Raw genomic sequence first — 16,543 nt, forward strand, 5'->3', positions numbered from 1 at the left:
TAAGCTCACCTGTCCGTCTGTGAATTTTGTAAGTCCGGCAATCCCGCAAAGGATAAGTACTAAAAGGTACCGCATTTCGTCCGAAACTGTTCTTTCATTTACGGCGAGAAGTTTAAGACTGTTGCAAAGAGGAAATCTTGAATGCTGTTGACATGTCGGAATAATTAACACTATTTAACACAATTAAATTAGGGAATGTCAACAGTTGGATTCCGTCAATAAAACTTACAATTTGTAATCATATATTTATATTTAAAATGTATTTCATGTTTTTCGCACCTTTTTATGCATATTTTATTTTTTATTGAGTTCCAGCTAACCGATTTTAGATATCTAGCTGTAGTTTATTTTATTTTGTAAGATAGTGTTAGCGATAACGCTCGCTTTCGATCGCTTAACAAAATTTCGTCGTCAGAGAGAATCTGAAATTTTATTTCGGGTACTCAAGTTCAGATGGGGCATTGTGATTAAAGATTAAAAATCACGAAATTAATTGTGAGCAGTTTTTACTCAGACCGAGAACCAAATTTATATTTCTTATCAAAAAAAAATTGTTCTAATTATAGAAGCAAAGTTTGCATAGAAATGACTTATACCTATCGAATGCCACATTTAACAAATTATTTGATCAGTGATACATTTTATGAGTGAGTACTTTGTTAATTGGCAGACCCTACTCTTAGTGCACTAAAGCTCACTGCATTATTAATTGAGAGAATGGATTTTAAGGCCATTCTCTCAATTAATAATGCAGTGAGCTTTAATGCACTTTCAATAAATTTGGTCCGCCCTAATCTACACATATGCCTTGATATTCTTAACCAACTAAATTCAGATTTCTCTAATCAGCATAAACAGCTTTGTCGATGTAGCATTGTCCAAGATCTCTGAAAAAATAAAAGATACTTTTGTATTGCAACTGCAATCCCTGAAAATAAAACTTGAAGTGAATTAATGTGTTGTCCGACAATTTTAACGTATTCTGCAGCAAAAAAACAGTCGTTTTTTACCCTTTTCTTACAGAGATTATATATTATGTAAAAAGAGAACCCAATGCGTTTGGAATATATTGCGTGCAATTGATGATTATATCGACGACCTAATTTTGGGATAATGGTCTTAAGATTTTGGTCTTTAAGGATGGTTCTTAATTTAAATAACGTATACAATATTTAAAGTAAAAGTGTATTTTTTGTTCGTGCAAATACTAAAACATACAAAATATGTTATGAGTAATAAAAAAAAACTCATTTTAATTCTCTCACACCAGCGTCTCTAATTACAGTTGCAATTTTTAAATATTTTCGGAAGGCAAAAGCTGAGCTGTAAATCAAACTAGCAAACTGGCTACTTCTCATTCTATCGGTGGCATCTCTATCATCGTGAACATCGTCCACCTCGAAATACCATCTATATTGCTTCAGTCGTCGCGCATCTCTACACTGAAGACGCTGTACTTCTCAATAAAACCCTATCTTTCATTTTCTTCCAAATCACAACAAGCTGATAAGGCTGGCTCGATGAAAGATGCTACAGTCTTTATAAACAACATTTATTATTTTCTGACTGTAGGAATGCAATGGTGACGCTCAAGAATTTTTTATTTTATTTATATATTTTATATTTTATAGAAAATATATATATTACATATATAGAAAATAACAAGATAGGAAGCAAACTTCCGAAGCCGAAGTTTATACCCTTGCAGTTATTACAAAACGACTACATTTCAATTTGTATGCCTATATTACTAAAAACAAGAGAGAACGCTATAGTCGGGTGCCCCGACTATCAGAAACCCGTTACTCAGGTAAAGGGAGTGCGAGGGAGATGGAGATAGAAACTTTGATCACGCATAACTTTTTAACGAATGGTCCGATTTGAAAAATTTCTTCTACATTTAGATAGGTATTGATAAACACAATAAAACTGCATTTTTACGTTTCTGAAATATTTAAATATTTTTCTACGAGTAACGGGTATAATAATGAACAATTTTGAGTCATTTTATTAAAAGTCATCGGAAAATAAGAAATAACTTGGAAGTTGGTCAAAACTTGGATCAACGTTAAAATGAAAAATTTTAATGCAGATTTTTTGAGAATCAAACCACGAGTCGAAAGAGGTATGCCTCCTTGGAATCGGATAAAATTTGATAAAGTTATGGACTTCGGAAGTCCAGTTGTGGGCCACCTTTTAACAAAACATGGGAAACTTGGAAATAAATGACATGAAAATGGGTCAAAAATTGGATCAACGTTAAAATGAAAAATTTGAATGCAGATTTTTTGAGAATCAAGCCACAAGTTTTTCGAGGTATGTCACTTTGCAATCGGATAAAATTTGATAAAGTTATGGACTTCGGAAGTCCAGTTGTGGGCCACCTTTTAACAAAACATGGGAAACTTGGAAATAAATGACATGAAAATGGGTCAAAAATTGGATCAACGTTAAAATGAAAAATTTTAATGCAGATTTTTTGAGAATCAAACAACGAGTCGAAAGAGGTATGCCACTTTGAAATCGGATAAAATTTGATAATGTTATGGACTTCGGAAGCCCAGTTGTGGGCCATCTTTTAACAGAACATGGGAAACTTGAAAATAAATGACATGAAAATGGGTCAAAAATTGGATCAACGTTAAAATGAAAAATTTGAATGCAGATTTTTTGAGAATCAAATTACGAGTCTTTCGAGGTATGCCACTTTGGAATCGGATAAAATTTGATAAAGTTATGGACTTCGGAAGTCCAGTTGTGGGCCACCTTTTAACAAAACATGGGAAACTTGAAAATAAATGACATGAATGAATGAATGAGTCAAAAATTGGATCAACGTTAAAATGAAAAATTTGAATGCAGATTTTTTGAGAATCTAACCACGAGTCGAAAGAGGTATGCCACCTTGGAATCGGATAAAATTTGATAAAGTTATGGACTTCGGAAGTCCAGTTGTGGGCCACCTTTTAACAAAACATGGGAAACTTGGAAATAAATGACATGAAAATGGGTCAAAAATTGGATCAACGTTAAAATAAAAAATTTGAATTCAGATTTTTTGAGAATCAAATTACGAGTCTTTCGAGGTATGCCACTTTGCAATCGGATAAAATTTGATAAAGTTATGGACTTCGGAAGTCCAGTTGTGGGCCACCTTTTAACAAAACATGGGAAACTTGGAAATAAATGACATGAAAATGGGTCAAAAATTGGATCAACGTTAAAATGAAAAATTTGAATGCAGATTTTTTGAGAATCAAATTACGAGTCTTTCGAGGTATGCCACTTTGGAATCGTATAAAATTTGATAAAGTTATAGACTTCGGAAGTCCAGTTGTGGGCCACCTTTTAACAAAACATGGGAAACTTGGAAATAAATGACATAAAAAGGGGTCAAAAATTGGATCAACGTTAAAATGAAAAATTTGAATGCAGATTTTTTGAGAATCAAGCCACAAGTTTTTCGAGGTATGTCACTTTGCAATCGGATAAAATTTGATAAAGTTATGGACTTCGGAAGTCCAGTTGTGGGCCACCTTTTAACAAAACATGGGAAACTTGGAAATAAATGACATGAAAATGGGTCAAAAATTGGATCAACGTTAAAATGAAAAATTTGAATGCAGATTTTTTGAGAATCAAATTACGAGTCTTTCGAGGTATGCCACTTTGCAATCGGATAAAATTTGATAAAGTTATGGACTTCGGAAGTCCAGTTGTGGGCCACCTTTTAACAAAACATGGGAAACTTGGAAATAAATGACATGAAAATGGGTCAAAAATTGGATCAACGTTAAAATGAAAAATTTTAATGCAGATTTTTTGAGAATCAAACTACGAGTCTTTCGAGGTATGCCACTTTGGAATCGGATAAAATTTGATAAAGTTATGGACTTCGGAAGCCCAGTTGTGGGCCACCTTTTAACAAAACATGGGAAACTTGGAAATAAATGACATGAAAATGGGTCAAAAATTGGATCAACGTTAAAATGAAAAATTTGAATGCAGATTTTTTGAGAATCAAATTACGAGTCTTTCGAGGTATGCCACTTTGAAATCGGATAAAATTTGATAAAGTTATGGACTTCGGAAGTCCAGTTGTGGGCCACCTTTTAACAAAACATGGGAAACTTGGAAATAAATGACATGAAAATGGGTCAAAAATTGGATCAACGTTAAAATGAAAAATTTGAATGCAGATTTTTTGAGAATCAAGCCACAAGTTTTTCGAGGTATGTCACTTTGCAATCGGATAAAATTTGATAAAGTTATGGACTTCGGAAGTCCAGTTGTGGGCCACCTTTTAACAAAACATGGGAAACTTGGAAATAAATGACATGAAAATGGGTCAAAAATTGGATCAACGTTAAAATGAAAAATTTGAATGCAGATTTTTTGAGAATCAAATTACGAGTCTTTCGAGGTATGCCACTTTGGAATCGTATAAAATTTGATAAAGTTATAGACTTCGGAAGTCCAGTTGTGGGCCACCTTTTAACAAAACATGGGAAACTTGGAAATAAATGACATGAAAATGGGTCAAAAATTGGATTAACGTTAAAATGAAAAATTTGAATGCAGATTTTTTGAGAATCAAATTACGAGTCTTTCGCGGTATGCCACTTTGGAATCGGATAAAATTTGATAAAGTTATGGACTTCGGAAGTCCAGTTGTGGGCCACCTTTTAACAAAACATGGGAAACTTGAAAATAAATGACATGAAAATGGGTCAAAAATTGGATCAACCTTAAAATGAAAAATTTGAATGCAGATTTTTAGAGAATCAATCCACGAGTCTTTCGAGGTATGCCACTTTTGAATCGGATAAAGTTTGATAAAGTTATGGGCTTCGGAAAACAAGTTGTGGGCCACCTTTTAACAAAACATGGGAAACTTGGAAATAAATGACATGAAAATGGGTCAAAAATTGGATCAACGTTAAAATGAAAAATTTGAATGCAGATTTTTAGGGAATCAAACCACAAGTCTTTCGAGGTATGCCACTTTTGAATCGAATAAAGTTTAATAAAGTTATGGACTTCGGAAGTTCAGTTGTGGGATCAACGTTAAAATGTAAAATTTGAATGCATTTTTTAGAGAATCGAATCATAAGTCTTTAGAGGTATGCCACTTTGGAATCGGCTTAAGTTTATTAAAGTTATGAACTCTAGAAGTTACCACAAAGGTTATTTCGATTTTCAAAATTCAATTCAAGTTTAGTATTTTTGGTGAAACCTTTTATTTGGAATCAGTTGATACCTTTATGAAATCAAAAACACAATCTGATCTGATTTTCAGATCAACCAATGGAATACTAAACTTTTATGTAAACTTTTTATATGTAAAATATTTGGCCTACCGCATTTGCAGTACTTCCAGGATAGATGTATGATAATTTTTTTGGAGACCAAGCGGAGTTGCATGATGTTTCCCCATCATATAAATTTGCGGCTGGCCGCACACACTTTTTATTCGTGGCCAGAATGCAAAGTGTGCGCCATCGTGTTCCCGGTGATTCCGTATAGTCCCTTTCCCCAACTCCCAGAGTTCGGATCCTGGAGAGGAATGAGGCTGGAATTCCGGGTGCCGGTCATGTCGTAATTAGCAGTGCACGGCGTTGCCGGCGATAATTAATGACGTTGGTCACGTTGGTTTCATGTCGATTTCATTTCATGACACGGCCGCAGTCACATCTCCCCGATCCACCCAGTTTCAGCTACTTCTGCTCCTCGATGCGGTGATTTGTCAAGCGTTCGCATTGAAAAATAAAGAAAAACTGCTTCGACCTCGACGACTGCATGTAAATCTACATTAAATTGAATTTCATTTGGCCAGAAAAAAAGTGCGAGGGCGTTGGACTTTTTTATTTTATTTTTTTTTGCTTCTGCTCCATTTCGCTGGGCGTTCATTAAACGCCGACCATTTTGAAATTCAATGCAATTTTAACTTTCAATTCAGTTGAGTTGAGTTCAGCTCGATTCGATTCGATTCGTTTCGGGTTGCGCATAATTGAATAATTTATGGACGTGCCGGGCCAAAGTTGTCTTTGATCAAGTTTGCCCAGCGAAGCGGTTTCTTTTTTACAGTCTATTTTGTCTTATTTCTTAAACCTTTTTTTAATCATTAAAAAGAAGAGACATTTTTTTATATTTAGATACGTATTTAGTATTGGGAAAGTAAGTAAAAGTCGCCTCATAGCTTCACCAGTTATATCAACTGAATCACCACTTTAGATTCTTCTTCATTTGTTTCTAATTTTATTAAAGAAAAGTGGTTATCGATGTTAATCAAAAGAATCGAGTCATTTAAAAGCTTAGAAATTGATTACAGCATATATATAAAATTATTAAGGGGTCCAAATATTATAAAATTAAAACTTTTCCACATGTATAATATATTTATACATTTTTAATTATTTTTGATTTGAGATATAGAACTTAATACTTAATTTTACATCATACTGTGATTTATTTTATTGTATATAAATATTTCATTGTATACATTTCTTGTAAATAAAAAAACAACAAATAAAACAAACAACAAACTTTTCAAATAATTTTATTGAAGGTAACATTTTTCCTTACCTATAGAATTCTACAGCACAATTAAAACTTTTCGCTTGGGTGATGCAATAAATGAAACGGCCAAATGGTCAGATGATTTAATTTTCAACATTTCTAATCTGCTCTTCAGACATTTTATTAATTGTAGTCGGTTTTTGGAGCGGCAGCTATTTACATATCACTTGATTTGCCAAATTTCGAGTTGATTAGAGTGCAAATGCCAACGCAGCTTGTTAACTAATTAAGTGGATATCCCTCACTCACGCCACTCGGTTACAAAATTAATTAAATTCATTTTGTTTGATAGTCCGCGTTTATGCGACTTCACCGAAATTGAATCCATGGATAAGAATCAGGGATCAAGTGAAATGCCATTGCATATTGCCAAATGTTTGATTTTCTTGAGCGGAGCACATGTATTTGCCTTTGCCAGAATTTCATCAAATATTTGCATATAATACACACAATGGCCATCACAGTGTGTGTGCGAATATATTTAATCGACAAATACTTAATGCTCTTAGCCTTAATGCATTCAACATCAAAGTGAGTTATTTGGTCTACTTGAAATACATCAAATTGTCTATACAGCAAAATTTCCTGCATTTGTCTTTACTTGTGTGAAGCTGCCAAAGTGCATTTTCCCAAATCCTATCTGATTTTGATAATCTGAGGAATTGACTAAATGGTATGTTCGCTTTTGTGACTTGATCCGGATTTCTTAATCAGCTTATTGTATAATCAGATCAGAAGAACTTATTGAAGTCGTTAGAGCGCTCGTATAAAATTATTTAAATTTCAGGGGGAAAAACTTTAGGTTGTTTATTTATTCATTTTTAAAAAATCAAAATTATATAGATATTTTTATCATTTGTGTTATTCTGTTAAGATGATGTGCATAGTTGAGCTATAATCAAGGATTAAAGTGCAGTACAATAAAAGTAGAAAAAGATGATTTTCCATAGATACCATTTAATAATCAGCTTTGCACCAATATTTATGTACATATATGACTTAAAGTAAATATTTATCATACGTATAGCCCATATTTTAACAGATTAATTGCGCTTACATTTTTTAGTGAAATTTATGTTCTTTGTGCCAATTAACTTTTGTTTATTGTTTATTATTTTTTGCACAGAAATAATAATTTGTGTTTGCCATCGATCACAGTTCACTCGTATTTCGTTGTCACCAACCACTGGCTACAGCTGGTTGAAGGGGACCAAATGCTTGGAAAAAATAGATCTGACCCGATGTCAACCAGCTACACACAGCGTTGCAGATAATAATTTGTTTAATATCATAAAATTGAATCAGTTTTCTTTTGTGCACTGTTTGCATTTCATTACGCACGTTTTGTTATACTATACATCGGAATCGGTAATATCAATGCGCCGGCAGTCGCATAAATCAATTCGCACTAATTACGCGCCATTGTTGTGAACGATTTTATTAATATATTTTTTTTTTGAGAAAATTTAATTGAATAAAATATGCACAAGCACAGGCAGTAAATCACAATGCATCGGTCAGCCGACATTGACAATCATTTTTTTTTTCGACAGGAAAAGTTTTCTATGAAATTTTTTATTTGGATACCCTAGATTAAGTTAAAAGTAAGTTTTAAATGGTTAAAACATATGGAATTTAAACGCTTTAAACGAGAAAACCATAAAGATGAGAAAATTATTCTTAATGTACATACCTTTATCTCCGATGTGCCTTGCTTCTTAGTTGTTTAAAAAAATTTTTAGTTTATTTCATATGATTCCATTTTTACATTTTAATAAATAAAAATATTCATGTATAAATGATAATTTTATATGAACATAAATTGCTGCATTTAAATTAAGAAAAAATCTAACCAAGTAGCTTTTCATAAATTTTTTTTTTTTATATTTACCATAGAGGTATAAAAGAAATACCAATGGACCCTTTAAAATAATGTATTTATACCCGTTACTCGTAGAGTAAAAGGGTATATTGTATTCGTGCAAAAGTATGTAACAGCTAGAAGGAAGCGTTTCCGACCCTATAAAGTATATATATTCTTGATCAGGATCACTAGCCGAGTCGATCTAGCCATGTCCGTCTGTCCGTCTGTCTGTCCGTCTGTCTGTCTGTCTGTCTGTCTGTCTGTCTGTCTGTCTGTCTGTCCGTATGAACGCTGAGATCTCGGAAACTATAAAAGCTAGAAGATTGGCATTTTGCATGTAGATTTTAGAAGTTCCTACGCAGCGCAAGTTTGTTTCAAAATGGTGCCACGCCCCCTTTAACGCCCACAATCGCTTATATACGATTTTAAAAATTTAAATATTTCGGAAAAGTAAAAATGCAGTTTTATTGTGTTTATCAATACCTATCGAAATGTAGAAAACAATTTTCAAATCGGACCATTCGTTAAAAAGTTATGCGTGATCAAAGTTTCTATCTCCATCTCCCTCGCACTCCCTTTAGCTGAGTAACGGGTATCTGATAGTCGGGGCACCCGACTATAGCGTTCTCTCTTGTTTAATATGTGTTTTCGTTATTTAAATGGTAAAGCAAAACCTTTACAAAGAAAAACTCTTTAAAATATATTCCGCATTTTAATTTTCCAGCTTTAATGGCCAGGATCATCTATCCTGTTCCAATGTGGTCCGTCTCTTTCTGCCACTCATTTATCCGATTGTTGTTTTGCATGCGGCACATTAGCTTCATTTGTTCTATTGTTTTGATTATGATTTACAATGCCCAATGCGCAGCTTTTGTTGCTTTGCTGAATAAGCGTTTCGTGTGTGTTGGTAAGTGTGTAATAGTGTGTGTAAGTGTGTGCGCACATGTATGAGTATGTGCGCGTAAATTTATGTTGAACAAAGCATAATACATTTGCATAGAGAAAAAGAGAGAGGCATTTGGGCCACACAATAAATTTCATTTAAGCTCTGCACACTATTTGAATAGTCCTTTGTGCAGTGGATTTTTTTCGGTGTTTGGCAAACACCCACAAAAGTGTTATTAACGCTCATTAGACTTTGGGGCTTAAATCCCCTTCGTACATCAATTGCGCACTGCTTAATTATTTAAACATTTAAATTGGTTGACAAATTTAACAGTTACAAAATCGAAATATAAAAAAGAAAATATTAATGCTGTTACAAAATCTTAAATTTATTTTAAATGTGATATTTTGTATATGAGGAACATACGAATTTATTTATCCATAAATAAGGATTACCGTTTAGTAAACAATGCAGATTTATTAACTTCTGTAACATTTGCTTTTCACAAGGTTTCAATACAATTTTAAAGTGTTCTTAAATAGTTGCTGCAAATTAAGAGTATCTTGTTTTAAAACTAGAAAATTTTGGCTCGATCGACTATGATATTGTATTAGATCTGATTTAGATGGGGCTTAACTGGTTCCTCTCGCCTAAAGTTTAAATTGCCAGTGGTATTCGGAGCCTGCTCGAAGGATTGGTTGGGAAAGAAATGGGCCTCAAGTTTCTGCACACCATCCGGAGTGCTCAGATCGAAGGCGAACTTTAGGTATTTGTCGAAGTAGTTCTTGGTGCGATTGCTGTTGTGCCGTGAATTACGATGGCTGAGATTGGGCGACTTAGGGGCTCCCCTTAACCTGGAATCTTTGGATTCTTTGTGCTCTTTTGATTCCTTAGGCTCATGCAGTGTCTTGTGTTCTTTGGCCTCCTTGAGTTCCTTAAAGTCCCTGAACTCTCTGGCTTCTTTTAGTTCTCGGATTTCTTTGGGTTCGTTTAGCATCTTAAATTCCTCGGTTTCCCTGAACTCCTTGATCTCTTTGGGTGTGAGTTTTTGAGCTCTTCCTGTGGATAACACTGGGGTTCGTAGGGTCTTTGATTGTTGGTTGCTTAGATTAACCTTGCTTTGGTATTTTGGAGCCACGGCTGCTGCTCCGCCTCCTCCGGCTGCTCGGATCGGATTTTTAGAGGCTCGAGTCAGATCAAAATGACTCATTTGGCCCACAGCTTTTGACTGTGTTGTAGGTGAATCCTGCACCTGCTGTTTGGATGACTTGTTTCGCCGATTGTTACTCATCTTCGGTACCTTTTCCTTGGGCATTCCTACATCGTTGGCTTGCTGTCGATATGTCTGGGACATCGGAGGATTCTCCAGGCGTGTGGACTTCGCCTTGCGGGTCAATGCCGCATTGTGGGCCATTTGATTTGGTTTATTAGCACCGCGAGGGCAATTGATCAATTTTCTTGTAGGTTGCAACAAATTATTATCTAAACTTATTGAAAAACAAATGTTGTAATGAGGCAGAGACTGATTTACCATTTGATAGTAAATTCTGGGATTATATGAACGACTTGTGTTTGGAAATGGAAACCCTTCAAAGTTAAAAGTTGAAAATACCTTATATTTAAAAAAAATATAATTATATTGCTTATGTTTATCTTAAGAAAATAGATAGTTTGTTCTTTTCAAGACATGTTCCCTGCACGAAGATTGAATCTGGTGACTAAAAGAGTTTTTCAAAAAAGTGTATAAAATATTCCACATACTCCTTTAAATTCAGAGGAAAAGAACCCCACGAATGTTTCTAAAAAAGGTTAATAATCCTCCGGGGATACATTTCTTCTCTCTCTTTTAGACACGACAAAAAGTCAAAGCTTAAAATGCGAGTAATTTACCAAAGAGAAATGTGAAAAAGAGACGCAAAGATAAAAAGACTTTATTTTTGTTGGATTACTTTTTCGGGGCAGCTGCTAAAATAAAAATAACAACACAAAAAAAAACAATTAATTCCGGATAAACACATTTTATAATTAAAAAATTCCTTCGCCTTTTTTTCTGGCTCGCTCAGTCTATTTGGTTTTTGTGTGAGCTCGCAAAAACAAAGCCGGCGAATAATGCGAAAGAGCCAAAGAAATTAAATGAGAAAAAAGAGGAGACGGAAAAAGAGCTTAGAGAAGTGACAGCAGAGGAAAAGAGAAACGGAGAACGTCAAACTAAAATATAACCAAGAAGTCGAACAACACATGGCGTATACGCAATATTCCTTTGATTTTGACACAGAAATTTAATCATCTTTTCTGGGGAAAAAGAAAACCGACTAAGCTGATTAGGGTCTCTTTTTACTAATTTCTTTCTTATTTTTCTTATCTCTTATTTCCCTTTTTTTCCTTTTTTTCCGTATTTCCGTGGACCAAGTAATTTATTCTTTGTTGTGCGTAATTAACCCGCTTCGTGGTCGCGTTCTTGGCTTTCACACTTTGTTTTGTAGCCTTTTGCCTAATGACGTTATGCACGTTTTGAGGCAAATTTTCCCTCTTTTATTCTGAAAAAAAAATTCATTTCATTTTGGTGATTTAAGTCTTATCTGCGTGTAAAGTCGTCCACGTAATTAGTTTCATTCCAGCCTCCTCCTTTCACGGAATTTTTTTTTTTTTGCCCCCAGTTTGCGACCTGTGCAAGTTTTTCCCCTTTTTTCGCTTACATTTCACAAAATGTGCGCAGCTTGGCTGAAAATGTGAGAGAAAAGCGGCGGGAGTGGCAGTTGACGGGGCCAAATGTCAGCTTAGCCCTCGCGGGCAATGCGAAATGACAGGCAAATTAAAGCTGAGTGGACGGGTTGGAGATGGCAGCCAGCAGACAATTTATCAGAGATACACATAACATGATAAAGGTATAAAAAAAGCCATGTTCAGCGCTAAGCAAAAGGAAAATGACAGGAAAATCTCCTCTGACATTTACTGGAAATTATTCGAAAGGGAACAGGTTTTCGACTTGTTCGGGGGATTTTCAAATCTACAAAATACGATTTTAATAGAGTAACTTTGTAAAACAAAAATGTTGCTGAAGCGGTTAGTTAATTTAAAGCACCTTAACAGTATTCAAAACTTTTGAGCTCGGTTATTTATAATAATAATGAATATATTTTATATTTTTCTATATTATTTTTATGTTTATATATACTTATTTTTATGTTTATGTATACCTAGCAATAATTTCATACATTTAAGTAATATTTACGATTTCCCTGGCTTTGAAGTGAGGTTTTAAAAACGAATTTATTGTTATTCAAATTATAAGTTTGTTTGCCCAATCTTAAGTTTTTTTTTGAGCAATCGCTGTTAGAAGAAATAAAATCATTTAATTACATGAGAAATTACATTTTCCTTATTATTTTATTACCCCACTGCCATTTAAGTTCCCTAAATAAGTAATACTCACTTAATGCTCTCCCAACGAGTTGTCTTTTGTCTCAACAGAATCAGTTCCCTTTTTTCTACTAATGCTTAAAGTTTCCTTAACGGGCTTAAGGAACAGAAGGAAGACAAAGCTCTAAGAGGGAATTGTCTTGAAGGAGTTCTTGTGCTTAGGCAGCCTGTTGCCAATTGTCGAGCAAACAACTATTTACTTGACATTTGCAAAGGAATGTGTTCTGTTGTGGACCTCTCTTGACTGGCATTTACTTCTTTTATGCAGGTCCCTTTATTGTCTTGTTTGCCTTTTTCCCCTGATCTTTTCTGTTTAAGCAAGGACTTGAAAGAATTGTTTAACAGCTGCATGAGGTACAAGAAATAAAAAATACAGCTCAATTTTTAGTTGAAAGTTCTTTAATATAATATATAGGTTTTAATAATACAATTTGTGAATTCAATTGACCTTAAAGCATTTCTTCGGCATATAGTTTCGGATTAGTTGTTTAAAAATTAAGCAGCCCCTATTGTGCATTATGAGATAAGGCTAAATTTCTAATATGGTTAGTTGATTGTTTGTTGAATGTTTAACAAAATTTGTAAAAATTAAATTATACCATATTAAAAGTATAATATTTTAATGCAAGCTTTTGGCCCTAGGCTAGAATCTGATCCCAATGGTAAGAAAAGTCGCCTAATATCAAATAATGCCTATTTTTTATCTGTGCAGTTGCTCTTTCCAGTTCTCCAAGGTATTGATGTCAACAGAATGTTGCAGCAACTTCTCACCTGCCTCCTCACCTGTCCGTTCCACTGAATATTTCACCGCTCGACTGACAGTCAATTGGAGTTCCCCGAAAAAAAAAGGGAAACGAGAAATACATATATAAATTGCAACATAAATTATACGCACATGGCTGGGGGAAATCGAGCTGGGATAGCTTGTCCCATGTGCTTAAGCGGAAATCGTGTACAAAATGAAAATTCAGGAGGAGGAAAAGTCAACCCCTGACCCCACCCGAATTTCGCTTCCTTTTTCTCCTGTCGCCGGCGCCATTCGTTGCTGTTAACATTTCCGCTTTATTTGTCTGTCTGCCCCTTTGCCCCTTTACCCCGTGCCCCTTGCCCCTGCCGCTTTATCTATGCCCGCTTTTCCAGCTCGACATTCCACCTACATTTGTTTGGATTTTTGTTGCTGCAGCTGCAGTTTTATTTTTGCAGTTCCTTGCAGCTCGGTTTTTATCTCTTTTGTGTCGCCGCTGACGTTGTCTAATGTTTTAAATATAAACTCGAAAATAATGCAGAAAATAAAAACATAAATCAACGCAAATATCGCTTTTGGATTTCTTTTCAATCTGCCCAAGTACAGATAGAGTTGGCGTAACTTTTCCCTTTTGTTGGTTTGGCTTGTTTGGAAACCATAAATTATTCACACACAAGCTTATCTCTTAATGCGATAGTCTGAGTTTTCCTCGCTTTTCTCTTTGCGTTTCAGTTTAGCAATAATCAGGATGCAAAGGAGACTAGTGGGTGGATAAACACCTTGCGTTGTAAAAGTTGTTCAAAAAATGTTTACATCTAATTTGCATTGCTAAAAGATATTCCCCGTTTTAGTTTTGGTACAGTAAATGTGTTTATGTTATTGTATTTAAAAGGGGTGAAATCTATATACTCAAAATGCTTGGTAGGTAACTTTTCTTAGAGATTCCTGACTAGTGTTGAAATGTACGCAAATCAGTAAACTTATCGCCCCAACCTGATATACAGGTGGCAATTTCCATCGTTTTGAACTGTCAATAGTATCCGTCGACTACTCATTGCATTAACATCATTTGGACCTGTCTGCTGACTTGCTCACAATTCCCAACTGGCCGAGCGAAAGTGGCAGTCGAATTTCCCGTTTAGGTCTCGCACCCAGATGAGCGATCAATCAAACGTGGCATGCAAAGTGGGCCACCAAGGATTGGTCCGTTCTCCGGGCTCCTTGCAAATTGAAACGTGAGATGTGTACGGGACGACGACGCATCCTTCCTCTTCAGTTACCACCTGGCCATTTAGCCACACGAAGCAGTTAATTAAATGATGAAAGCATTGACGTGTCGCAGGGACCAAACGGCCGGAAAGAGGACTCGCTGTCTGAGTTGGTCGGCAGCAGTAGGGAGTAGGGAGTAGGGAGTGCTGACATACGGGGAGGTGGACTGGCAGCATGGACCATGGCCATGTCCTTGGGCAGGACTCGCAGCTTGACAGACGCACGTTCGGCCAGTCTATAATGCAATAGAGAGTTTGGAACTCGAAGTGAGGTAGCGACGAACTCCGGCAAAAGTGTTGAGCTTAGGCAAAAAAGTAAGTTATGGAAAAGTTTTGGAAATTTGAAATCGAATAATTATTTAATAACCAAATTTAAGGAAGCATATATTAGAAAATTCATATTTTTAAATATTTGGTTTGCTAGCATGTTGTCAATTTTCTTACCCTTTTACAATATATAGTTTAATAATGATGTATTATATTTCTTTTAAGTAAATGTGGCAAATTTATTGAAATTTAATTAAAGATTAAAATAATGCAAATAAAAATGTAAATAAAATATATAATGGTATACATTAATAGGTCATCCATTCGATATTTACCACAGTTTTCAAAACGTTCTTTTTTTTTTAAACCCCCTTTCGAGGCAGCTAGTATATTGAAAACATTTGTCTTCACAAAACCAATTTATTGCATTTTGAGGCTGTGAATCAAAGGATGTTGATTGTGTCAAGAGCAAGGCTAGCCAATAAGTTATAATGCAATGTAGAGGGAAATCGGGAGGGGCTTGCACCACTGTGGTTGCACTGGGTGGACTCGGATTGGGTTGGGATTCAGTGTTCGTCGGGGTCACGTAGATGCTTCAGTTGCATGTCACACGCCGCTTGATTGGTTGCCTGATTCGTTGATTGCCCTGCTCGCCGCTCACGTGACAGCGCGTAACCCTCGGGCATTGTCCATGGATCCAACCCGCAACCCGCAACCCGGAACCCGGAACACGGAGCCAGGAATCCTCACCACTTACAATCCATCTGCCCCACACACCCACACTCACTCACCTGTCAGTCCGTCCGTCGATCTCCGCGCGTGTGTGTGCTCATTCTAATTTTCATTTCACTTCCACTCGAGTCCCACAAACGCAAACTAACCGATGTTGGCCAAGTCAGTTGGCCAGGTTGCTGATTTGATTGATGGCTGGGCTCTGCTGCTAATGAACTTACATAAGTGATACCGTTAACAAGTTATGGCCCACTGAGTTGCTGTTGGCCCAACAATTTGCTCATGCTGCAAATGTAAACAGATTTTGGACTAGTTTATGTTTGTCCCTCGGGCTGAAGAGGAAACGTTGTTAATTAGTAAAGTTGATAAATTCACGCAGATTTAAAAAATCAAGTGGGTAGCAAAGTTTCTTTTTTCCTCGCTCCCTGATGCAGGTGAAGGTGAAGTTTTTCTAGTAATTTTTATTTTTGACCTCCGTGCAGGTATTTTTTTATTACCTTCAAAAGTTGTTGACCATGTTCTGGGAATTTTTGCCCAGCAGTGGTTGGCAGTTTACATGTGGCTTCCTGTAAGCAGAGAAATATGTGAAAGTTGATTAGTACATTGCGTATACGCAGTGTTGGCCAAAGGGAATATTTTTAGATGTATAGTGTTATTAATTAAGGTGATTTGAAAGTTGCAGTGGGGACAAAGTTTGCTCAACTTATATGTTCATTAATTAGTGTATGGAAATGTGCATGGAGAACAAAGAGTTGCCAATATATGACATAAAATATATATTT

At 35.5% G+C, this 16,543-nt stretch overlaps 1 protein-coding gene across 1 annotated transcript; it reads right to left on the reverse strand.

Moving 5' to 3' along the window:
• Positions 1–9,786: 9,786 nt before the first annotated feature.
• LOC108042303 lies at positions 9,787–10,862 on the reverse strand. The gene has a single exon (XM_017120517.1). The coding sequence runs from the start codon at positions 10,741–10,743 to the stop codon at positions 9,940–9,942; it is 804 nt and encodes a 267-aa protein (XP_016976006.1). The 5' UTR covers positions 10,744–10,862; the 3' UTR covers positions 9,787–9,939.
• Positions 10,863–16,543: the final 5,681 nt, after the last annotated feature.

This window comes from Drosophila rhopaloa, unplaced genomic scaffold, assembly GCF_018152115.1.
Source record: "Drosophila rhopaloa isolate 14029-0021.01 unplaced genomic scaffold, ASM1815211v1 contig_2, whole genome shotgun sequence".
NCBI classification, from domain to species: domain Eukaryota; kingdom Metazoa; phylum Arthropoda; class Insecta; order Diptera; family Drosophilidae; genus Drosophila; species Drosophila rhopaloa.